Genomic DNA, 25,949 nt, shown 5'->3' with positions numbered 1-25,949 from the left:
TTCAACAGGTTCATGTTACAGGTGCAGTACTGCATGTGTCCACAGGGTGTCACCAAAAACACAGAGAGGCTTTTAGTTCACCTTTTCGCAGAGTGAGATCACAGTCCCAGCCTGGATCACCGCCACCTGCTCCTCATTTCTGAGGTTCTACAAACAAACGTTGAAAGGAAGCGTTATCAGAAATATGCTGACTGGTTAAAATGGCTAGCTTTAAAAATACAACAATGATCACACTAACTCCGTTATCTCCCAGAATATCCAGCTTTTTCATCAGCTCGGGAATGATTACGTCCTGCACAGAGGTGAAAATTCAGACATTTATCACATCATGAGAGGATTGAATGTGAGAAACCCCTGAAGAGTTTTCTTTATATGGGTGTGACCTTCACTCCCTCCTGACGGCAGTACGTCTGCAGGGCACTGCTGCTGTTCTCAGGGAACGCGGACATGTGGAGATTGAGTGCAGGAGATCTGCGTTCCCTTTCCTACAAAAAATAAAATAAAAAATCTCAATACTACACATATAAGAACAGCCACACAGTAATGATTTGGGATGCTTACGGTGCTAGACAGGAATAAATAAAATGTCTGATATTCAATGTGAAAAGAGAATGAAGGGAAATGGGAGGGAATGAGGATTTACTTACATGACAGTGAAACTATTGGTCAGGATCTGCCAAAACGATGGAGGTGAAACTCAAATCGACAGGGATGCATGCTAAAACCGAAAACTAAGAATGCAATCTGACATTTTTCCTAAATGGAGATAAAACTGCTGCACAAAAACATAAGACTTACTGATATGCTGATACATGTAGATTTACTTCAGTTGCAAAAAGTCTTTAACGCTTCAACCTACTCAGACTAATACTTGAAACGAAACTATTCCAGCGTCGTCATTTTTGTCATTAAAATGCAAGTTTTACCTTTTAAGAAGCATGCACACAAGACAATGACAAACTCAAACTTTGAAATGGATGGTGAACTTAAATATCTTTTATTTCCATAAAAATAATATTCATCTTCACAAATGTGTTCATAAAACAACAAAAACAAATCCAGTTCAGTGAATGGATATGCAAACAGCTGCCATGCAAGAAACAAAACAGGAGAACACAGGTGCATACAACAAGGAACAATCTCTATAAAGTTACGCATGCATGTCTGCGGGATCACTGTATGTACGCTTTGCGCCTGGAGCTGAGATTGTTATTTTCGCCTCCCACCGACAGTTTGATGGTGGGACATTCTCTTACTTCCAGTTCGAGCACCCTGAATTCAAGCAGCTCGTTTTGGTCCCGCGCGTCCTGAACCTCGGCCTGCAGCCGCGACTCAGCCTGCTGCAGTGAGCAGATCTAGAGACACAAAGGGCCAGAAATGTTACAGAACATGGCAGATAAAGGTTTTGCTTGTAAATTAGCAATCATGAATACTACAGAATGAAAGATCAGACTAAAAAAGTAAAATTCTAATTTTTAAGGATGGTTAGTAAAGAAGTGTTGTCATAAGTATTTGTTCTTTAAAACACTTAACACTGTTTTCCTTGAACATTGCTGTATTTAAGGAGAGTCCTGGCTGCAGTCTGCAATGGTTCTTGTGTTATTGGTTGGCTTCATGTGAAGTAGCCAATAAAAACCAATAAGGTGGATAAAGCATCTGCTTCAAAGGCAAATCAACTGGTTTCTAAGTTTTTCAAATAGTTCATATTATAACATTTATGGGAGCGTTCAGACGCTGGTTAGATTCCACACCACGGTGATTCTGTGTCACCACACAGACTTTGTGAAGCCGAACAAATCCATTTTACTTTAACTTATTTTAATCAGATTTAATTGCATAAGTTTGGTTGATATCAAAATGAATCTAATTTAAATCATCTAACCATCCACCCCAGGTAATAAATGCAATTGATTTGTAAGGCATTATTCCATTATAACTTTTTTTAAGTAAAAGTTGTTGAGTTGCTGAAATAAGGGTAACGAAAGTTTGTTCGTTTACCCTTCAGTCTCACTCATTCTTTGATTAATTAGGTTTTTTATTCAAATAAAATAAATTACTTTTGTCATGTTGAAAGAGCTCACCATAGTTACAAATTTCTTACTCTATACTACTTGTTTACATTTTAATTTGTGGTATGCAATAAAGCTGAAAGCTGATCATAATTTTTATTTATTTTTTTTAAATTGATCGATAGCTTAGTAAACTAAATAAACAGCCCTAGTTTTAGTTTTTAGGGGAATTGAGCGCACTGATCAGACTCGTATTTATATTTACTGCTTCAGTAATCAGTGTATTTTGAAATGTTCTATTTTGCTTAGTAAAGTCTTAAACCAGCTGTTGTTTAGCAAGACTAAATAGGATTTACACTAAAGTAAGGTTTGTTTTGTTATTCAAACTGTGAAATGTACTGCTGAAAGAAAAAAAAAAGAAATGTACTGCTGCAAATATGAAAAATAAGACTGAGTAAAAGAATAATAAACTGGAACAGCTTATGTTGAGCTAAGTGATTATATGCTATATAATCTACCTTCTCGTGCAGGTCCTGGTTGGTCCTGACCAAGTATTGCTTCTCTTCCACCCACTTTGAATCCTGCCATAACAACCAAACACAACATCAGCAAGAAAGGACTTGGCAGCAGGGGGAAAGAGATGTCCCCAGAGACTGGGTGTAATGAACAAAGATGTCAGCAAACATCGCACACAAAACCTAAACATACTGCTCGATGCCTTTTTTAAATAAGGCTGAGCGGCACACTTTGACGTAACACGGAAACAAAAAGACAGGAGCAGAGTGTGAGTAACACCAGTTTATTGATCCAGGCAAAGGGAACCCACTCTTGTGAAAACAGAAAATAGAGCTGCACCCAACAAGTGTTCACAGCAACAGAGCAGAAGGCAATCTGAGATGAAAAACAGCAGAGAAGCAAATGGGAGTAACAGGGCTGCATCAAGCCACACGGAACATGCACCATGCAAAGAAACAAAGATTTATTTTCTTTTTTTTTTAACAATAAATGTCATTTGGAGGTCTTGCATATCTGTTTTAATGTGTATTGTGATATATGAACATTAAATAACAAGCTTTCTTTCACTTAATTGGGTGTTTTCCTCTTTCATGATGATTGCTCCCTAAACCTACATTACAAACTTCAATGCTGCCATGCAATGCAGGGTATTGTGAAATTGAGATCCTTTGTTCATCAATATAAAACGGATTCAAGTCAACTTAGTTCAAATGTTCGGGTAGGCAGCACAGCGACCTGATACAGACCACCGCCACAAACAGGAGGAGCAGAAGGTGAAGCCGAGCATGCGGTCACAGAGCTGAGAACACGCATGCAGGAGGAGTTTTCGCAGGACTCAGCGGAACACCTGGTCAGCATAGCGCCATCCCAGGAGCAGAGCAGCCAAGCCGACATGCAGGAGGGTCAGCAAGAGCAGGACCACTGAGCTCCTGTCCCCGTGCCCCGTCTTTATTACCTGTCCGCTCTCTGCCAGCGCCTTCTCCAGGTCAATAATCTTTGCCTGGCAGCTGCTGAGATCCATCTGAAGCTGCTCACGTGTCTGGTGGGAGGATATAGCAGAATCTTGTTGCATTTATGCCCAACAGCAAAGACAAGAAAGAAAGAAAGCAGATACCTACTCTGGCCTCCCTTTCGGCATCCAAAGATCCGCCACTCTGCTCCTGCAAGAGCGCGTAAGCTCGCTGAAGAGCCTGATACTCTCTGGTGAGCTGACGGAAACGGAGCTCTGACTCCTCGCGGGAAACCGTCTGTCACAAAAAAGTGGAAAAGATCAAATGAACTAACTTCTTCCAGTTTAAATCTAACGTTCTAGCAGGCGTGTCCCAGTTACTGCTATCAAAGCCTCCCAAAGTCTTATAACGTTACTATTTCGAAACTACTAAAACTTGTACTCTTTCTGTGCTTTAAGGTGCTCTTAATCAGACGCCAGAAGAAAAATAGGGCAGCACTCCCCACCTGTTGCTCTGCACTGCTAGTCAGCTGGCTGAAAACGGTTAGTAGAAGCTTGTTTATCAAGTGTTTTTATCCCACATATTTGCTTTAGATTACATGGAAATGATACACAAATGTTAGATAAAATAACAGCCCTAGCCACTGTGTAAAAGTTTTTAGCTCGTGTTATAAATCTGTCTTTATCTTTGCATTAATACTGTGATGCCATGAAATCGTGGTACTTTTATTCATGGTTATCAAACAGTGAGAATCCCATACCGACTCATTACCAATATAACTGTAGAGACGTTATTTCTTAAGGGAGGCAAAGGAATACCTCCTCCAAATCTTCCTCAGGTGTGGCAGGTGTGCGGTCAGTCAGGTCGGTGTTAAAGGAGGTAAGAGATGACGTCTCAGAGTCTATTGATTCTTCATCAAATCCAAAATATGTCTCCACAACATGCCTCTGCGGGAAAAAGATGAGAAAGAATGTATATTCTGGATAAATCTGGTCAAACATTTGCTATATTTCTGTGAGCAACGTTTTATCCATCATTTTGCCTGAAATCTAATCATAGCCATATAAGTTATCCTGACAATAATATCATTTCTAGCAAATCGGATCAACTAACTGCATCCTTATTCGCGTACATTTTTCCCGAAACGTTTCCAGAAGTTCTTGTTCTTACCATCATGTTTATAAGTCATCTCCTGGCAACCAGAGAAATAAAGGCAAACTAAGGCACACAGACAAATGAAGGAGGAGAAGTAGAGGATGAGAAGGAGGTATTCTGTCATGGTCCAAAACAAAAGCAGCAAGAGCTAAATGGAAAAAGATGTCCTCCGAACTCGTCTGTTATTTCCTGGACTACAGCAGCTATTCTTTTTAAAACAATCCAAGGCTCCGGAGATGTAAGAAAGAGCAAATCTGCTGTTCGCTCACGCCCACGCAAAATGGAAAAAACAGACAATGAAGCTTGTAGTTACAGACAAAGACCTCCAGAAAATAAGCTAAAAGTCAACCAATGTTTCTTTTACTCTCTCTCATGGATTATTCTCTATGTGTTTTATATTCCTAAAAAGTGATCCGATCGTCCAAGTTCGTGTCTAAAACCCAAACGCCTGTGTCCAACTCCTGTCCCGGTGTTCGAGCTAAAAAAAAAACGGATCTGTGAGGAGAGATGGAGAAAATAAAATGCAACGAGAAACTCCTCCCAGCAGCATCAGTGACTTTGAAACGTCCCCTGACATTAGTTCAAACAAGCCCAGTCATATGCACGTACGTCAGAGGCCATTATTTTTTCCAAACACATTCACCTAAATCAAAATCCCTTGTTACCTGGTTCACCTTTAAAGAGAAAAAAAGACCTAAACAGCAATAAATAAACAGAAACTAAATCAAACCTAACAGAGAAGTCAAAAATTCTTTTTTTTATTCAGCTGTAAGGATTGTTCAGGCAGGAGTCGAATGCTTTGTGTTGTCATTATCGTCCCTTGAGCTTAATTAGTCACAAACACACAGAGTACCGACTGAAGAAATACTTAAGGATCCGTCAGGCACAGATGCTGACAGTTGCTTAGTAACACACTGTTGGTTTACAGATGTGGAAAAGCATTCATGAAAGCTTACTTTGGGCAGCTTGGTTGCTTTCCGTCTGTTTTTCTTGCTCATCACCAATCGATCACGTTCCTTGGGAAAAAAAAAAAAAAAAAAAAAGAAATATCACAAATAAAAAAAACACCTAAATTTGACTCTATTCTCAGACAACACTGAATATAAATCAAAGAAAGGGCAATCATAAGAAGTTTTCAGTAATTACTCTTCAAACTGCAGTGAAATGAAAACAGCCATTTGAATAACAACTATAAACAATGTAAAATGACTCTTTGTGCTGAATGAGGTAGTTAAAGATGGTGCAAAAAAAGAAAACATTAAAAACTGACACATTAAATTAAAGTCAGAGTAAAAACAAGGCAGCTTTCAGCGCAAAAAAAAAAACACTAACTGGTTTGGTAGTGTGGCCCATTACTCTGTAATCTGGGTAATTAGAGGAAATTTTATTAAAGTTAACAGATACACACTGGGCTCTTTATGTGACCTGTCTAGAAAAAAAATCACATGCAGAAAACTAATAGATGAATGTATCCAGAAGTCAACGAGGGAGGAGGATGAGGGTTAACATTAAAATGTACTTATAAAGTACTGTACATCACAATATTGAAAAAAAAATCTGGTAAATACTTCATAAGTTCAAAAAAGACACACTCAATAATGAAGAAGGAAGAAATATATTGTTAAATTCTGCTAATTTGAACCATATTAAAAAAAAGTCATAGAGAAAGGATTTATTTACATGCAACACCAACGTTTTAAAAAACCTAATGACCTGCGTGAGCTCGTCAATGATGCCACGTTGCTCGGCAACCTGCAGCTTGAGGAACTCCACTTCCTGTTCCTCGTGGGCGTGACTAAGGTCTGTCAGGGAACTTGGACGCTTTAAGGGAGGCTGAGTGGTTTGGTGCTGTGAGGGTGGCCGAGAGGAAGACGCCTTTTCCTTCTAGGGGAGGGAAATGAGACAAATTAGGTCTAATGTTGTTCCGTTAATGGCCACTAGAGGTCCTTTTTCCAACAGGAACAAAAAACTTTGCAACACCCCTAGTTAGTACAATCAAAGAGGCGTGTGACATGTTGGCTTAGGGCTCACAATGGTATTTTGCTAAGTGGCCCTGATATTGTTCGCAGACAGTATGAGCAACTCAGAAGCAGATGCTGAGCATTAAGCTTTTAACAGGAAAAAATACAACAAATGCACAAGAATTATGATTACCGTTTTTGAAATTAAACACTAGTTGATGAAGTTAAACCCCGAAACTGACAGTATGATTATACTGCTTCACGTGGAATGAAGCCCATTTGATAATAGGCAAGTTTTATATTCATAGCAGCATTTGTATTTGTGAGTTTCTGACTGCAGACAGCATAATGTATTTGTTATAATAATACAAAATAAGATATACTGTGGGTTACAATAAGTCTATATTACTACTGGTTCAAAGGTTTAAAGCGTTCTTTTTGATCAAGTAATCCAAATAACTTGCTTTAATTTCTGAATTAATTCTGAATTATAAAAATTATGAAAGATCGGAAATGTGAATTTGACTAAATAATTGATTCTATTTTCTATTTTAAGTTCACAGTAATTTGGGGCAACTTATAGTCTATATAGATGATTAATTATTTCCTATTTATAGTTAAGTCCACATAATAGAAATGGTTTTCTACTATTTTTGGCTACACTATATACTAAGTAAGATGATGGTTACTGCAACCCAGGATAAAGTTTACAAGTATAGTTTGCCATTAGAACCCGTACAGGAAGGTTTTTTCCTTCTAATGTTTTTTATTCACCAGCACTAGGGATTGTTTTAAACAGTTCCGTCTGTGGGGGAAAAAAACATTCATAACGAAGAATTGTTTGTGTGAACTTAATTTGTGAAGCAACCAAAATGTTTACTCATGTTACCAAAAATTCAAAAAGTTACACCAGGTATCTGAGATTTTAAATGCCTATTTTCCTGGATCAGAAACAAGGTCCATAAAAACAAAGAATTTCTGTTCAGAGCTTATATTATACTTCTTAGTAGGTCACATGAACGTCTGTGGAGACTAACATTCTTAAGTTAAGGATTAAATAAGCACGTTATCCTACAGATACCACAACTAACGAGACCACACTGAAGGTTTTATTTCTCAGGAGAATTTGCACTAAATGAGGTACTAAGGAAAGTGACGTCATACACACACAAATGTTTAACAACATCCAATTTTTAAAATTAAAGCTGTATTATGGTACTAGCCAAGCCTTTGCCGCTATAACAGTTTCAACTTGTCTAGGAAGGCTTTCCACATGGTTGCGGTTGAATATGTGACCATTCTTGACAATGATATTGTATCCAAAGGTGTGTATTGAGAACCCATCCCATGAAGCTCCATGCACTGTTCTTGAGTTAATCGAAAAGCCACATGAAGCTTGGAGGCGTTTAGCTTTTGAATCTGCAAAAAGCTTCCAACCTTAGTGGACTCTGCAGCTCATCAACTGTTGATGCCCATCTGTGTTTTGGTGTGCTGCTTTTGTTCCCAATCGCTTCCACTTTTGTTAGAAAACCACTAATATTTGCCTAGAAAATTTACCAGCAAGGAAATTTCCTGACTGGACTTATTGTACAACTTATTGTGGCAACTTATCACAGCACAAGGCTGGAATCCACTGACCTCCTGAGAGCGACCAATCTTTAACAAGAGCTTGTAAAAGCAGTCTGCATGCCTAGATGCTGGACTTTATGCTCATAAAGCAATGGAAGTGATTGGAATCCCTTAAATTCAATGATTTGAAGGGTTGGACCAATTATTTTGGTATGAATGAAACTAAGGTATGGGAACTTTTACTTTACCCTTAACAGAAAACGTGATCCCATTTAGACAGTGTCATCTCACCATCTCTGCATTTTCTCGACTCAGGTTCTTGAGTTTCTCCTCCATACGCTGCAGTGTTTGCAGGAGGTCATCATTCTTCTTGGACAGCCGTTTATTCTTCTCAAACATGGGCTTCATTTGGCTCTCGGCCTCCCGCACCCGCTTCAGCTGAACAGAGGAAGGAAGCAGGGTGGGGGAAATACTGTAATCTTAAGTCTTGACCTCTGCTGACACAGAATTCCAACATGTTCAGGAGAGAACAAGGTTTAATGTTTTAAGAAAGATCTCATATGTTGCGATGTTTGCCCACATTATTTTATGCGCGCCCGATTATCCTATTAATCAAACCAATATTTGTAAGCGAAGGGTTTCCCATGATAATATATAGAACCGCATGAGTGTTTCTCACTAGTTCATTCCTCTCGTCTGCCAGAAGTGCGTTTCGGTCCTCCAGCTTCCTGATGACTGAGTGGAGCTCCGCGATCTTCAGCTGGAACCTCCTCATGTCCCGCTCGTCCACCTCCTGTTGAGCGGGGGGGAGGGGGGAGGAGAAGGAAGACGACAACTGAAAAAGGGGACACATGCAGGCCAGCAGGTAATGGAGGTGGACAGGAAGGAGGACGTGGGATGAAAGATGAGTTGACATTTTAAAAGGTGTGAATGCAAATTTGCTAGAAAACGGTAAACCTGTTTTAACTCTTTTGTAACTTTAAAGGTCGGGATTCTTTGGAAATAAGTAAAGAAACTTTGCGCCTAGATGATAGAAGCATCAATTAAACAGCAATTTTTTAGTTGGATTCTATAAAAAGTACTGAAAGGAAGTTCTATAGAGAGCATTAAGGGTTTCAAGTGTTTAGTGGTCCAACAGTTTTTGCTTATACATGAATAATAAGTAACAACACATGTAGAAAGCCTGTGCATGCATATGGTTTGGTCTGTGTGTCTGTGCATTTCTACCTGGTTATTAAGCAGGTCTGGATTCTCTCCCAGCCCAGGCACCGCCTCTCGCTTGGGGCTGCCGTGGTTGTATTTTTCAGCCTCTCGTACCTGTCCCAGCTGTTCATCCAAGGCTTCCTTCTGAAGCTGGAGCTTCTGGGCATAGCCAGCCTGCAGGCCCAGCTCCCTCTCCAGGGCACACACCACCCGGTCCTTTGCCTTTAGCTCATCCATCTACGAAAAAGCATCGACAGGAAACACTCAAAGTAAATCGAACAGGCACCTTTCCAACAAATATACCAACAACGGTTCTCCCTGAGTGCTTAGAAAAGTCTCTGTCTGAAAGTTTCAGAAAGGTTCATTTCAGATTATTTAACACTTACCCTTGTATTTAATTTTATATATAAAGAAACTAACTTTTAGATCAATGATACATCGTTCATTCTGAATGCTTTAGCTTTGACTAATGTTAGAGCCTTGTTTGTTTCTGACATTGTTAACGTTTTGACTTCCCTCCGTATTTTGTTCTTTAACACCAGGGTTTCCTGTGTCGCTTGCTATTCATCTGTCAACAATGAGTCATTTTTTTTTTTGTTTATTGCTGCTCAAACATTCCTGTATCAGCTATGATGACTGTTATAATAGTCCGGCAGCATTAAAGGGGGTTAATGAGTAACTAAAACAGGTGTACAGGCTTTTGAGATAAGGACTACATGGTGAAGATAAACCCGCAGCAGACTCTGCAGCAATTAGTCTCCTACCTTCAAACATTTAAAATATAAGCTTCAAGCTGGATCTGAACTTCATAAGCAGAACAAGTGTCGGTTTGAAAAGATTCAGTCATAATCAAATTTGATCAGGGCAGGCTTGGACAATAAAATAAAAGATGCCACATATAATGAGTGTAACTACTACAGGAGTCCGCATATAATTGCTTATAATTATATGTCTGTATAATACTCTCCATTAATGGTGCAGCATTAATCTCTTATAAATTAGTTAATTTTGATGTAAATAACAGAGAACTTAATCTTATACAGATGTTTTAAGATTTCACAGCTCTAATTCCGAAACAAAATTGCCCACTTTATGAAAAAGTCAGGCGAATTTTAAAATTGTCAGCGTGTTTTCTTCCTTTTTTAATAAGGAAAATCTGTTGAAACTTTATATAACATCTGTTTCTAATTGTAATACTAACTACAGACTGTTTTATTGCTTAATGTTTAATGTGAAAAATGTCAAGCTGTTAAGGAACAAGTCTTTGCATGTTAATGGCTGGTAATTTCTTTATGATAATAAGTTTATATGCTCTTGTTGTGCCTGTATGGGTTTCCTCTGAGTGCTCCAGGTTCCTCCCAAAGTGCAAATGCATGCTGGTTAGTTTAACTGCAGTTTCCAAAAGGGCAAACATGTCAATGTAAACATGAATGGTAATCTGTTTCTATGGACAAGCCCTGTAATGAACAGATGACCTCTCCAGTCTATTCAGGTAGAGATCATACATAATGTTATATAAAACAAGTTGCTGTTTATTGTTTAAACTGTTTTCAAACCGGTTTAACTAGGAATATCTGGAATAATTACACAGATTAGACACACAGTGTCTGTGTAATAGTTTTTCCTCTTTAACGTGGTCTTACCACTCTGCGAATGTCTTTCTCGCAGTCCCGTTTAATGCGATTAACCTCATCCTGGTGTTGTTGGTAGGCTGTGCGCAGATCAGCTGCTTTGGCTTTATCAGCTTGCAGGGCATTGGCCAGCGCCTCGTCGGCCTGCTTCCTGGCTGTTTTCTGCTCCTGAATCTAAAACATAAAAAAATAAAAAAAATCCTACATACAGATTAATATGAAAAAATTTGAAAGCGAAAACAACTGAGACAGAGGTTCATCCATTTATAAATACTTGTCCCCCCATTAAAGTGCTGTAATGGTTATTAATGTTCTGTTTATCTGCAGAACTCAAAGTAAAACAATAGCTTGGAAGACTTTCCGACCTGCTTCCTGTTTTTCAGCCGCAAATTCACGAAGGTGTATGAAGCATCGCAAGAATGCTGACCCACCCGCGCACATTCACACATTTATTCCCAGTGAATGTGGCTTTTTAGCCACTCAAAGAAAACAAGGCATTAAAGCTGCTTAAAGTCCTATGGGCATTCATGACTCCAAAAAAAAAAAAAAAACATTAACAGCTCACAGAGAACGAACCAATAATGAATCCTCTGGGTCGATTTTCCTCTTTAATACTTTGTACCCCCACCCCCCACCATTACATACCTACGCATTACAATAAGTTAGAATATGCATTTCTAAGAGGCTTGTTTGTCAGATTTAAAGTACCTTTTGGAAAAGAAAAAAAAAACTCTAAGCCAGTATTAAACATGCTTTTCACTAAGCCCCCATTTCTGCATCAAAAATTTAGCTTTTTCTTATTGGTCTGACACAATATTCTAATCTTAAATGCTGTATTTTTGTTAGCTGGAGGTCGGAAAAATCATATTTATTGTAAATAAAGGCTTTAAAACTCCATCAATCTGTGTTAATCTATATAATGTGCTTCCCTTAGAGAATTGAGTCATTGAAATAAATGATTTTTACAATAATACTGTAATTTATTGAATATGACTGTAAACAAACACTTTTATGCACATGTACATAAGATTTGCATATCAGTCTTAGTATTTTAGATAAGTATATTCACAAATTGTTGTGAAAAACTATAATAAAAATGCTCAAATCTGAGGTGCAAAAGTATATTTTGGGAAGACTCTACACCTAATAATTGTGATCCAAGTTTAGATTAATTAAATCCTATAAATCGAACGTTTTTTACCTCTGACCCTATTAACATAACTCTGAATGACACCCTGCTAGTAGGTATTGCTTATTAGAGTCACGTTTAATTACAGAATAATTGTAGAAATTTACTATAAATCTTCGGTTGTCAAAGTGGATACTCAACATCCCGAAGTGTTTAGGAATTGACAAATGGTCAGTACAAAAAGACCCAAAGTGCAAAAGTAAACAATGGGAAGGGAAATTAAATGACAAGAACCCCATCAGGAAGCTTTCTGTCACAACCCACCTCCTGCTGTAGCTTTAGTCTCTCCCCATCAAAAGCTCTCTTGGCCTCCTCCCGGGCCTCCACGAGCAGGGCGTTTTTGAGCTTGTCGGCGGCCCCATCTCTCAGCGCATTTACCAGCCCCTGAAGCCTCTGCACCTCTGCGTCCCGGATCTTGATCGTCCGGCTCAACTCGGCTTCATGCTGCCGCGCCAGAGCCTCGCGAGCCGCCGCTAACTCGCGTAGCTTTTCTTCGTGGAGTTTGGCGCGCAGGTCAGTGAGTGCCACAGCATGTTTGTGCTGTTCAAGCTCCCGGGCCTGTCGCTGTTCCTGCACACGCTCTCGGAGCTTGCAGACCTGAAAGAAAGAAGATCCCGTGACTGCCTTAAGCATCAAAACAGAGTTGTTAGTGTGGTTATTTGTGCTGAACATGCATCCTGTAAAAGTGAAATCCCTCTTAACAATGTAAGTGTATGCAGATAGATAGATAGATAGATAGATAGATAGATAGATAGATAGATAGATAGATAGATAGATAGATAGATAGATAGATAGATAGATAGATAGATAGATAGATAGATAGATAGATAGATAGATAGATAGATAGATAGATAGATAGATAGATAGATAGATAGATAGATAGATAGATAGATAGATAGATAGATAGATAGATAGATAGATAGATAGATACATAGATACATAGATACATAGATAGATAGATAGATACATAGATACATAGATAGATAGATAGATAGATACATAGATAGATACATAGATAGAGGGAGAGAGAGAGTTGGTTTTTCATCCATATTTTATTTAACCAACATATGTTTCATGTGTATTAGGCACTATAAAAACACAGAGGTCATGTGAGGTGGCTGACATTGTCCAAACAATGAAAGATAAAAACAGATCATAAAGGGAGTGTGTACGTCAAGAGGAGGATACAATTACTGACAAACAGTCCTTCCTCCTGGGAGTGATCCTGCAAGCGAGAGACATCTTTCCTTTGGAGCTTTCTCCTGTTATTGTTGGCAGAACCTCTCATTCAAAACCGGGTATGATCATAAGCATGGCTGTAAATGATGTTGAGGCGCGGTCACAGCCTTTGACGAATTCCTTCAATTTAAAGGACTTTTGATTTCCCTGAGCCTCCCATATTAACAGATTATTAACTACAGAGCCAACTTTATTCAGCCTAGTGTGTACACAGTCAAGGAATTTGACGTTGGTTACTGAGATCAGTGTTCTTTATGTAATGAAATCAAAAAGAGAGCTTGTGAAAGTGCTATGTACTTATTTTGTTTCCAGCTGTGTTGCTGACTAATAAGGCTGCAAGGTTGTGTTCATGACAGACAACCTGGGGCAAGACGCTACCTTTGTGGCGGCTGGTTTTTGCAAATAGCAGTTTGGTACATTGACCTGCGAGTATGACTTCAAAAATGTATTGTTTACAGGATGCGTGGGGTCTGCAGACTTGTTTGCTGCCTTTTTCCTGACCCTAAGCTCTGATCCTGACCTCCTGGATGGAGGGAAGCTCAGGCCAGCAGGCCTAATCGCTTGTTGCAGTTTATTCCTGCTTTGTGGATGAGCCAAACCACACAGGACAGACTGAATGATGGCAGAGCAGAAGATGAGCAGCAGCTCCTGTGGAAGGTTGTACTTCTGGAGTTGCTGCAGGTAGCACAGTCTCTACCGGGCCTTCTTCTGAACAGTCGATGTGTTCAGGATAAAATGAGTTTATAAAAGGAGAAGAAAAAGAGAATGAGAGTTTTGACAACTGTGGTTAAGGGGTTTAGTGATGCCAGATGAGTCTAGTTTGGTTGGCTGGTTAAGTCATATTTCTGCAGGTTAAACAACCAGCAAAATAACCTGCAAATCATCACTCGTCAGTATGCTTCAGATTGTTGCCTTTTAAAATTGTGGATGTTTTTCAACCAGAGATTTCTGGAAAGGATTTTTATAAAGAATCATCCCTGATATAGTTTCTATCTGGCCACCACACCATCAGTGCCTGAATGGAAATGTGCCTCCTTAATGATTGTCCTTCAGGCCACAACCCTGACCCACAGTGCTGTGGACAATGTGCACTTGTTGGTGTTAAGGAGGGAAAACCTTTACTAACGGAGCAACTAAAAGGCTTAATGCTGGCTTTATCGAGAGTAGATTTTAATGAGAATCAATAATAAACTTGTGGTAGTGATTACAGTGGTATAAGCAGGCTGTGCAATCATTCTTTCCAGAGGCTGTGTTAATAGTTTACAGTGCCAGTAAATGTCATATTAATTTAAGGTTAGGATTATTTTTAAGTGATTTTACGGCAAACTATAGATTTTCAGAAAAAGAATTAGGCAGAGTAGCTCATTAAATGTGGTCAGTGTTCTGCCATCCACTTTTAAACATAGTCCATATATTTTCTACGTTGGTAGAAAATATTTATTTCAAGACTAGGTTTAACGTTCATTATTTCATCCACTTTGTGCAATGCCCCACTATCACCACCAAGCTTGACTGCTGGTTCGCCGTTCCTATGACTGATCAACTATCAGAGCAAAGGGTTTATTTATCCAACTATCTTTTAAAGGCCTTCCCCTCTCTTCATCGTCCTCCTCACCTTGCCACGCTCCTGCTGCAGCTCGATCTGAGCGTCCATCAGTTTGCTCCTAAGCTCTTCGTTGGTGGCCTGCGGCGAATCAGCCATGGCCTCTGATTTCTCCGGCTTCCTCCCCTTTTTAGAGGGTTGGGCCGAGGAGGGCGTGGTTGATGACATAGCACTCGAGCCGTCCCGTCAGGACGGACATAGAGCGCGCGCGGTGGCGAAACGGAGGAGCGTGTCAGTCACTGCTCCCCCTCCCTGCGAGTCCCTGCATCATCCTCATCTCTGCATCCCCATCTACATCGTTGCAAGGAGCTGCTGGAACTTCCTGTTTAAGAGAGAGAGAGAGAGAGAAGCAAAGAGAAAACAGGAAAAATGACTGAGCTGGTATTACAAACTGGATTACACAAAACCCACTCTGGGCCCACATGATGCACCACCGCCTAGGAAAACAGACGATTTTGGCAACATCTACACTCTCCTCTGTCACCGGTTTCACTTTTTATACACAAGGATAATTTATCATCCGCCTGTCGCACTCCCTCGCCCTTCCCTTATAAGCTACATAGTGCATGAAAAGTGTCTGCCGTACTGCCTTGTCAGGTGGTTCTCACTGGACCCGTTTTTTTCTATGTGTAGACAACGAAACCGTCACGATGGGCAGATCGAAATCTCCTCTGAAACCATCCCAAAAAAATCCCTCACGGCCTTTAGTGGTTGCAGGTTTGTGGCTGGCCGCCTCCCGCGGTGGATCAGACAGAATAACGGGTCGACTTCAACCCTCCCGTTCTCCTGTCGGGAGCGTACAGCTGATCGGGAGGCGTACGCAACACGTAGATTACAGAGTGAAAGGATGATCCAGAAAGGCGTTAGAGACAACCTGCTGTTATGGAGCCCTGAGGAAACGTACTTCATTTGAGTCAGACGTCTTGGCTCCATTCAAACTTTTTTTTTTTTTTTCCACTGCTGTCTCATTTGTTACTGCAGTGGCACCATATAGAGTAACACGGTGTTGGCCCTGATGCTGTGAAGTGCAGGTGTGGAAGTGTTGCATCAAAGGAAGTGCAATGTTATGAAACACAAGCTGACAAAAGCATTTCAGGCCACGGCACATCTGCACGAGTCAGGTCAGCGTGTGGAAGTGACTGAAAATGAGAAGCAGAAAGACATTTTATCAGAACGGGCTTTGCTACTGTTGATAAAGTGCAAATGTCTTTAGTTTGTTGGATTTTATCTGAAGGTAAAAAAGAAAAAGAAAAAAAAACACCAGCATAAATATTATATTGCTGGTTTCAGTAAAGGGTAATAAGTCCAAAACTAGAGCAGTGGAGTGACCCTGCTAAGAAGTTGGTTTGTATTACTATTAATTACATAGAAAAAAAATAAAATATAAAATAAATATCCTAAAAAGTAAATATTTACTAATCTACAAAAACATAAATATAGTGGTGCAATAAATTGATAAAAAGGAATAAACTAGTGAGTAAATGATCCTCTCCTGATGCTCCGGCCTTCTTGACCAGCTGAATTCGTACAGCAGCTGCCTGCATTAATGACATTCAGTGCTCCACTGGCTCCATTAGCACAACATCAGCCTCTCTTTACAATCAGAATGAGATTTCAGAAACCTCGAACATCAGTTTGAATTCCTACAAAATGGCTGCTGGTATTTCTAGTGAGACATGAAAGTAATTTTGAACATATTTATCCATTCTGCCTAAGCGGGTTAAAAAAGTAACCAAGGCCCAGAGGCCTACGCAAACAGAGAAGTTGAAATGAATAATTACTTATCCGCTCCTTGTTTTCCAGCTCGGGGCGTCCATTTCTCCTGCCCAGTCTGTGGTACGCGTGTTGCTGCAGTGACGCGAGTCCGTCGAGCCCAAAGTGGGCTGTTCTGACCTCGTCTGCAACCCAGTAACCCCAGAGTCTTTCTGCTGACTTATTAAATAAATAATGCAACAAGGCGAGAGCTGAAGCGTTCAGACCCCAGACGCTGCCATCCTTTCGACACACATTTGCTTAACATCCACACGGCGTTCACAGATGGCAGAAATTGTTACCAAGGCAACTCTAGCTCTCAAAAAAAAAACTCCCATCTTCTGAAACGCGAAGGATGATGGGATCATGGAGGAATCCATTGATGGATCATTTTTAAAAAGCTGCATGGAGGTTGTACGTACAGTAAGAAGCATCTCTAGGTAAACACGTGGGCTTTGTTTCATCTTTCAGTCCATCTTGACTGAGGGAGGTGCATTGATTACAGCGAGCATGGGAGCTTCGTCCCAAAGAATTTGCACAAGGGCGCTCGTGGGAGATAGACAGTCAAGATGAAAGAGCGACCGGATGAAAGAAAGACATAAGATTTATCTTTAGGAGAAGCAGAGTAGATAGAAATCTGAAGGGAGATAAATAGATCTAAACCAACCTTACCAACACCTTCCCCGTCGTCTCCCTGTTCTCTCCAAGCTTGCTGCATCGCTCCGACCCGCTTCACTGGCACGGCGATATTACTGATCTCACGCTCATTCACAGACGCGGAGAGAAAAATCATTCACACACAGGGAGCTGAGCCACAAACGCGCGTTCTCTCAGGCTTTAACTGAACAACCAGGGACAGACGCAGCTGACACGCGGTCGGTCACACTGGCACCAGAAGCTCCCATCGCCCGTTCACATCAAGAACAAATGTTTTATTTACAGCCGATCAGAACTGAACTGCAAACGTGTGAAAAATTAATCTGAAAGTTGTTGTTTTTTGGAGGGGTTTTTTTTTTTGCCACCATTTTTGACATGTCTATGCCTGCCTGTGTCATTGGGAAAGACCAGGAAGAAATGGCTGGGGGGGTGGAACGGATGACTAAGGCAGCGTGATTTTATATGCTACTAACATCTGGATGAAAGTCTTCCTCAGACACCTAACAAACACCTTTTCCATGATGTCGACACTACGAAAGGAGAACGAAAAGTAAACATTTTTTCTTGAAATGAGAGTAATTTTCCTTAATCTGAGCAGGTAAATAAAATTATCTGCCAATTGGATGAGTACTTTTACCCCTAAAAAGAGATAAATAGATACCCTGCACTTAAAATAAGATGATAGAGATGAGTTGTTCCAATTTTAAGGGCAAAAACCTTTTTTCCATTGGCAGATCATCTAAACTTGCCTGCTCAAATCAAGGACAAATACACTCATTTCAAGAACATTTTGCTTACTTTCAGGTCCCTTTTTGCAGTGTATCTGTTTCAATACTTATTAGCTAAAATGATTAAGTCCAGACACGCGGGCATGTATACCTACAACTGCAATAAGTGACACTTTCCTCAAGACTGTAATGTTACATTTAGCCGTTAGATTCGGATAAAAGTGCAGATTCAAGTTCATGCTGTTTTGGAACGATGAATTAATAAGCAGTGCTTTAACAGACAGAAGTATCTCTGTTATTTCTGCACACATTAACCAATGTTAGCATAAACTAGTTAACTCTACCAGGAACTAAAATGTGTTCATACTGAGACAGCACTAAGGAACTGCTCCTAAAACATTATCTCCTCTGTTTTTCCCCCTTTTCTCACATGTAAGCGTTTCAGGTCATAAAAGGACATTTAATATCAGACAAAAAATAAAATACAGTATCCAAACTACCCTAGCATTACATTGAGATGTCATTCCCCCCACCTCCCCCTGTTAAATAATTGATTAAATTAGACCAAAAAATAAATAAATCACCTAAATAGAACATGTCTTGACAAGGTGAAGCAGGCTAAAAGATCTCAAAAAGCAACTCATCACGTCCTGATCAAAAGAAATTCAGGAACAGATGAGAAACCGTTGACGTCTATCATTCTGGAGAACGTGACAAAGGCGTCTCTAAGGATTGGGGATTCCAGTGAAACACAGTGAGAGCCATTATCTACAAATGGAGAGCGCATGGAGGCTGAAGGTTCCCAAGAGAGGCGGCTTACTGAAATTACTCCAAGAGCACATTGGCGAATCATCCAGGAAGTCACAACAACAACAACAAAAAACAGAGCATCACCTAAAGGGCTTCAGGCCTCATTTGTCTCAGTTAAGCTCAATATTTATGGTTAGAAAATTAAGGCAGCAGGTAAAATGCCATGGGTGAGTCCAAGGCAAAAACCAGAACACCATGGTCATCTCATCCTTGTTAAAAAAAAAACATATTGTTTAGTTTTTGTAAAATATTCTGTGGATGGATTAGTCAAAGGGGAAACTCTCTGGAATCTCTAGTAAAAGTAACACAGCAGTTCAGAAAAACAACATCAGCTAAATATGCCAATGGTCGTGTGATGGCCAGAACCGATGGAACCATGAGTTTTGAGCTCTGCCAGAAAATCCTGCAGGATTGGCAACCTTAAACGGAAACACACGCAGAAGGCCAGTGATCTGAAGAACGCCGGCAAGTCCACCTCCGAATGGCTCAAATTAAGCAAAGTGAAGTTTGGAATGACCTAGTTAAAGCCCAGCCTTAAATTTGACTGCGATGCATTGATGTAACCTTCAACATGCTTTAAAATCTACTAAAGCAGCTGAATGAAAGTAATTATTTAAAAAAGAAGGAGCCAAGTTTCCTTCACAGCATTGTACGAAACTCATTGCCAGTTTTCACTAAATGCTTGAAGCCAACGTTGCTGCCAAGGCCGGCACAACCAGTTGGTTTACCCGGTTTTAAAGGAAAACAATAGATCACACAGTGTAACGTTGGTTTGGATAGCTTTTTTTTTTTTACTTAAATTTAAACATCATTTGAGAGGATTGTTTTAGATTAACTCAGATTTTCCATTATTGATATGCATTTTGTGAGGATTTGGAAAATGAAAGCAGCAAACTGAAGAAATTAGTAAGCGGGCCAAACCTTCTCACTGCACTTTTCAGTATGGGGCTCACAGTTTATGCGAGCCGCCATGGAGCCACATGTTCCCAAGATGGCACACATAGGCACTAATTGTCAAAGTTTATCGTTCACTGAAAACCAGGAATGTTATACGAGAGACTGGAACATTTTATAGGGGCGCTGTGACGCTACCAAGCACCTTTAATGCTCACAGAAGCAAACATATGTCAGCATTGGTCAAAGGCCGTAAATTACCTCATCCCGTTCAAGTAGAGTCAAGTTTACATTGTGCAACAGGCCGCATGGCCCAAGTAAATCTCTCAACTATAACAAATGATGGCCCAGTATTTCTTCTTCTTCTTCTTCTTCTTCTTGTTCACGCCACCCGCATGTAGCCGATACAGCCTCACATTCTGGTACAGACTCCAAAAACGCATCAGATATTATTTTTGCAACAAGCTGAATTGAATAACTAAAATGTGAACAACAATGCTACTTCGACGACTAGCTAAGAGCAAACAATGCTCCACTCAGATAATCAAATCAAACACCGACGCTAAATTGCTTCGTTGCAAACTGCAACAGCGCTGCATTTGTGGGAGCGATAATAAACCCGTCGGAAGTGGACTGCTACGTAGGAACAGCTAAACATGCATCCAGATGACCGTCAGCAGATGCATGACAATAAGGTTGGAGCTTGTACTGCTTTAAGCTCCATCTAACTCTGGCTGTATAAAGTGTCACCGATTAAGCTTTACAAACGTCGGCACTGGGTTTTAGTGCCTTTACATGTTCATTTTAATAAATAATAGCAGATGAAGGATGTTCAAACATTTATGTCTTAAAATAGGTAATTATTGTTATTTTTTTTTCTTTTCTACAGGCAGAGGTTGGATATGTTTAAAATGTAAACAGCTGGAAACAGTTGATCATGTTGAAACCTGAGGCCCTTGGGGGCCATATGCCAGTCAACCTTTCTGTCTTCATGGAGGTTTGCCAAACACTCACAATCTCATCAAAACAAGATTTTACTCGATTTCAAACCACCGATGGTTAATTGATAGACTGTGAGTGTAAGAAATGTAGCATAATTGACGACACCTTGGATTGGTTCTGTAGAACCATTTCACTTCAGTTTACGACATAAAACCTAAAAAATGCTAATTATAGTTAGAGATCCCCCAATAAAGCTTTCCGTTTCTCTTTGTAGTCTGAGCATCCGATTCCGATTTCTTTTTTCTAAGAACCAAAGCAAAGTGTTAAATTATTCAAAACCAAGAAATTCACCCACGTTTGATCCCGAAATACATCATCCAGTAGCGTGTTCTCTGCACTTTATTGTAAAGTTCAGGGACATATGCTTTGATGCATTTTTTGTGGAGTTAAAAAAACAATACCCCATCAAGAAACTTCAAAAGATTTCTTTCTCTTTAGAGGTATATAGCCACGTTATATGCTTCTAAAAAAGATCAAAAATCGTTTGATCATGATAAAAAAATTATATACACCAAGTGTCATCCTGATAATGTTTTGATGGTCCTTTTTGTGGATAAAAAAAAAAGCCCCAGCACCAGGCATGATGAGCAGATATAAACAGAAGTGGCGCCATCTACCGGCAGTATTGCAGAACTATCATAGTGGCAGTTTACTTAATTAATAAATCAAAATGAAATCCCAGCGACATTCCAGTCGTTTTCCTCTTGGAATCATATTTTTTATACTTTTTCTTTTTCCACTAGATCTTTGGACCTTTCTTCATTGTTTCGCTGGGAGATGCTAATAGCCGTTAAGCACTTCCTTGTTTTATCCCCTGCTGCGCATGCACAGTATGCACTTCCAATGTTATTAAAAATATACAGAATGCACTTATTTAACTAACAAATTGAGCAAAAACAAAGCATAAACCACCAAAATAACAACTAATACGACAGCAGGACATGATAATCCTTCATGAAAACTTTGTATGCAACCAGAGTGAGCTACTGACGTATAAATAAAAAAAAAGTCATAACGTGTGGCTATGCACCTCTACAGAACAGCAAACTAAAATCAGATTTTGCAGTATTTTGACCTATCACAATCTACTAAGAAAGTCAATCATCCTATCTCTGGACCAGTGTTTGATGCATCTCCCGAATAATATCACAATGTAAGATAAAGAACAGTATTCAATACATAAAACTGCAAAGTGATGATTTAATACTTGGGTGGCAAAGCTTTGTCCTCCCAGCAAGAAGCACAATGCCTCAGAACTCTGGAGTGCATATCTTTTGGTGTTATTTCATAACAATAAGTAAGATAATCACTAAAGAACATTTGCATTTTCAAATTTATCCCATGAATTTACACATATTATCGTTTTTGGTTTTGTACTATGTTAAAACCTGATAGAGCAACACAGATCTACCATTGTCTAACAGCAAATAAACATCAGCGCAAAATAGAAAATGCCCAGCGGCCTCATAGGCAAATAAAGACAGCTCACACATCTATGCTTCAATTAAACTTCAACTCAGCCAAGCTGATTTCAAAGTAGGGCTGCACAATTAACCACATCTACAAACATCTTTATCTAAAGGCAATTTTTGTTGCTTGTGGTTAATGCAGAGAAAAGTCTAAATGAAATCTCAATTATGGTTCAAATACATCGCAAATTTAGATTTTTGGCAAAATCGAGCGGCCCTCGTTCAAAGTTCATGTTCCCATTCATACCACGCCATTTGCTACGATGCTAGCGGGGGGTTACACACCGTCACACGCTTCCCATTGCAGTAACATCAGCAGGTTGTAGAGAACCAGAAGAGGGCTGGCGGCGCTCCAGACATCCCTCCACAGACCACACATACCCAGTCAGCAGTCTAGAGACTTCAGATATGGTAAGGATCATTGTCACAGACTGGGTGAGCTACACTGGTGCAGCATATGACCTGAAAAGTATGGCAGCTCAATCACTACATGTGACGCGAATGGCTGGTGAAGCTAAACAGATTAAATAGAAAGCTTTGATTGTTAGCGTTATTAGCCAGAGTTTAATTGCTTAATAACACGTCGTCTTATCATAATTCTCCTCATATACTGCAGGAGAGATATTAGGTTCAGCTTCGGCAAGTGCAGGTGTGGATGTTCTGTTTGCTTTTACGTTCATAAGTACATCTGTTCGCAATAATCACCTCCTGCGAAGGCGTAAAAATAAACTTTTTGCTTTAAAAAAGGAAATAATTACGCTCCAAAGAGAGGGTCTTAAACACACAAGTGTAATAGCTCAGAGGATTTTCATGGTAATATGGAGTTTTTCGGTGCTTTACGCGGAGCAGGGCAGGGATAAGAAGGAAAATAAGGGATTATAAATGAGAAATAAAATTGGAGACATAATGTCCAGAAGAGAGTCATAACAAAAAAAAGTTTGTGGGAGTATAGATCACTCAATAACTAACAAGAAATGAATGTCAACAGAAAAACGAGGCCTCCCATTCCTCCTGATCGGACATTAGTGGGAGCAATGTGAATGTTGGCTGTCCACTAGGGCTGATTTACAAGCCCCCAGAGCTCCTGACGTGACGGCTGTGCTGGGAGATGCTAGAGGTGGCCCTAATGCGACGTGGCCAGACCCCTGATGGGATCCCAACCCGCACATTAAAGGGGCAGCGGGTTGCTGTAGGGGAGTCGGTGCTTGTCCGGCTTGCCTGTCAACCACACCCCGCGGCGACATGCGAGGCGCTGCCTGCCGCAGCATCCTCCAGCCTGAGCGGACCGGGGGTGGAGGAGGGTGGTGGTGGTGGAGGGAGTCCGCCTTTAGGTTTAAGCGATCTCTTGTAAAAAATCATATATCATCATCAAAGGGTGATTTAAATGAAGAGAAGTCTGTCAAGACGGAAAGAAGACGTTAAGAGCAGTTAATTACTCACGTTGGGCAGCGTTATCGCCGCGCGCCAGGCTTCCTCTTTGGCTAACGGGCGGACCGTTTGAGCAAATCTACACAATATTCACATTCTTTAACGAGTCAATGAGCTCTTTTGGTTACTGAGGGTTAGGGGGGGTGGCAAAGCCCAAACTCCCGATACCAAGACCCTGACCAGATGAAACCTCCGGTGTGGAAGTCCTCTGCTGCACCCTCCCTCCCTCCATCCAACGCGGGTAACGGCAGCGGTTAGCCGCCTGTCTGTCATGCCACAAATTAGCTGCCAGAAGTTATTTCGCTTGACGACAAGGCCAGCGGACTCACCTGAAATGGAGGTCCAAACCGCCCGGTCACTACTGGTGGCTGGGTGATGGTGAAAGCGTCGCTGCTTTTACATCCAGGAAGGGAGGGAGGCTGTCTGCCTGCCTGGCTCCGGCCGGGGTGGGTGGGCTACGGGTGCGGAGCTCCGAGACGCCACACTTTATGCACTTTTCAGATGCGCGGCGCCGCCTACTGCGCTCGAACCCGTATTCTCATTGAATTCCCGTCATTTGCAGGAGTTAAAACGTCAACTGAAAGTGTATTTCAGCCACTCTCTCCTCTGGCGACACACAGCCAGCCAACAGCAGCGCAGCGGCTCCTCCTGGCTTCTTCTCCTCCCCTCTCGTGCGCGCGCGCCGGACGTTATTTTCCTCCACACACACACGCACACACGCAAACGCAGAGGCTCGAGCTACGTCATACGTTCCTTTACATTACATCTCCACGAGGCCGATAAATTAATAAATAAGTGCAAGCACGGTTAGCGGCCGCAGCCTATCCGCGAGGGCGTAGCCAGCAGCGTGATAGAGGTGCGACACCTGACTGCGTGTTCAAGGATGACACCGAACGCGTGTGCAATTGCGTGAACACGCAACCCGGTGCGGGAGAGGAGACGTACAGGATGTACGGTCACACACGCACACAACACAAGTAGTTAACCAAGACATGAAGGAGAAAGGACACCGTGTTTTTATGTTTACATACACAGAAACGTAGAAAAACACCTCTTTACTCAGGAAAAATCGCATTTGTTTGGTATTATTCATGCACGCTTCCGCCAGCTATTGTCTTTTACTCTTAAATCCCACACCTAAAAGTCAGACAAACGATTCCAGTTGGTAAAGACCTATATTAAAATGGGCATCATATATAACAGACAAAATCACATAGAAATATTTTTGTAAAGCTATGCAAATGTGCCTTTGAATTAAAACGGTAAGTATAATGTCACATTCTACTGCCCAGTTCAGTAAAGTACAGTTCAGTTAATAATTCTCATTTTGCCCAAAATTTAAAAAAAAAAAAAAATTACAACTTCCGATATGAATCAAATGAGCTGGTTCTTAACAGAGATTTAAATGAAAACTGATGTGTGGGTTTTACCTCTGCAACAAAGAATTTGAAAATAATTAAAATAAATTGCATGCCTTTTTCAAACACAAAAAAAGGTTCCATGTTCCTTTGTGAAAATTAGAAAGAATCCTACTTTCTCACTCAAAACTGAACCGTTTTGTTTATCAAAACTGTAATGGAATTATTATTTAACAAATATAAGTTACTTAGAATGTAGTCATTTGAAACTAATAATTAAATGATTCTTAAAGCTTCCTACTTTCTGTGTTTGACTAATTTCACACCATGAAACCAGGACAATTAGTGGAGCTAGACCCAGCCTAAATAAAAGAGCCTATAAAGAATTTAACTGAGTTCTATCTTTTTTATGGTTACATTTAATATATGGTTATATTTAATATATCTATACTGAAGTTATCAAACATTTCATCAAGGAAATAGTTGCACCTTTTGCCTTTTGACTTTCTATCCAATAGCATATTTTGCCGTATTTCTTTTAAACAAAATAATAAACATTCTGCATTTTCAAAATGCAGAAATAACCTTAGGTCAATACAACACGCTGAATCATAAAAGTGGGCGAAATCATCTGACGGTGTAAAAGTGGTGTGATTGTGACCCAGTTTCCAGAGAGGATGCATTACTTACGCACAGCTGCCTGTCTCTGCCGTTCCACACTTTGCCAGGCCGTCTGCTATTCATGCAGCTACAAACACAGCCACACAGCACAGCACTTCGTAGATGCAGCATATGTAGCTCATTGCTCCAAGGCAGTAGAGGTCAC

General features: G+C 40.4%; 1 protein-coding gene across 5 annotated transcripts in view; it reads right to left on the bottom strand.

Moving 5' to 3' along the window:
• jakmip1 (janus kinase and microtubule interacting protein 1) overlaps positions 1-24,472 on the bottom strand; it is a 29,177-nt gene extending 4,705 nt beyond the window's left edge. Inside the window, exons 1-17 of one of the 5 annotated variants that reach the window (XM_036127720.1) lie at positions 24,095-24,472; positions 15,038-15,347; positions 12,448-12,780; positions 11,007-11,168; positions 9,388-9,600; positions 8,840-8,995; positions 8,452-8,598; positions 6,344-6,514; positions 5,587-5,646; positions 4,294-4,422; positions 3,644-3,772; positions 3,481-3,564; positions 2,528-2,590; positions 1,257-1,355; positions 384-485; positions 239-292; positions 82-147 (exon numbers count right to left, since the gene is read on the bottom strand). In XM_036127720.1, coding sequence (XP_035983613.1) covers positions 82-147; positions 239-292; positions 384-485; positions 1,257-1,355; positions 2,528-2,590; positions 3,481-3,564; positions 3,644-3,772; positions 4,294-4,422; positions 5,587-5,646; positions 6,344-6,514; positions 8,452-8,598; positions 8,840-8,995; positions 9,388-9,600; positions 11,007-11,168; positions 12,448-12,780; positions 15,038-15,193 — 2,124 coding nt within the window. In that variant the 5' untranslated portion in view covers positions 15,194-15,347; positions 24,095-24,472. Of the gene's footprint in view, positions 1-81; positions 148-238; positions 293-383; positions 486-974; positions 1,356-2,527; positions 2,591-3,480; positions 3,565-3,643; positions 3,773-4,293; positions 4,423-5,586; positions 5,647-6,343; positions 6,515-8,451; positions 8,599-8,839; positions 8,996-9,387; positions 9,601-11,006; positions 11,169-12,447; positions 12,781-15,037; positions 15,348-17,449; positions 17,559-24,094 lie in introns of those variants that run through there. The other 4 variants (XM_036127722.1, XM_021321185.2, XM_036127721.1 and 1 more) reach the window with 4 other exon arrangements.
• Between the last annotated feature and the right edge of the window lie 1,477 nt (positions 24,473-25,949).

The sequence above is a fragment of the Fundulus heteroclitus genome, chromosome 23, assembly GCF_011125445.2.
Source record: "Fundulus heteroclitus isolate FHET01 chromosome 23, MU-UCD_Fhet_4.1, whole genome shotgun sequence".
NCBI lineage: Eukaryota > Metazoa > Chordata > Actinopteri > Cyprinodontiformes > Fundulidae > Fundulus > Fundulus heteroclitus.
The sequence above is the reverse complement of the archived record's forward strand: the minus strand, read 5'-3'. Positions and strand labels throughout refer to the sequence as shown.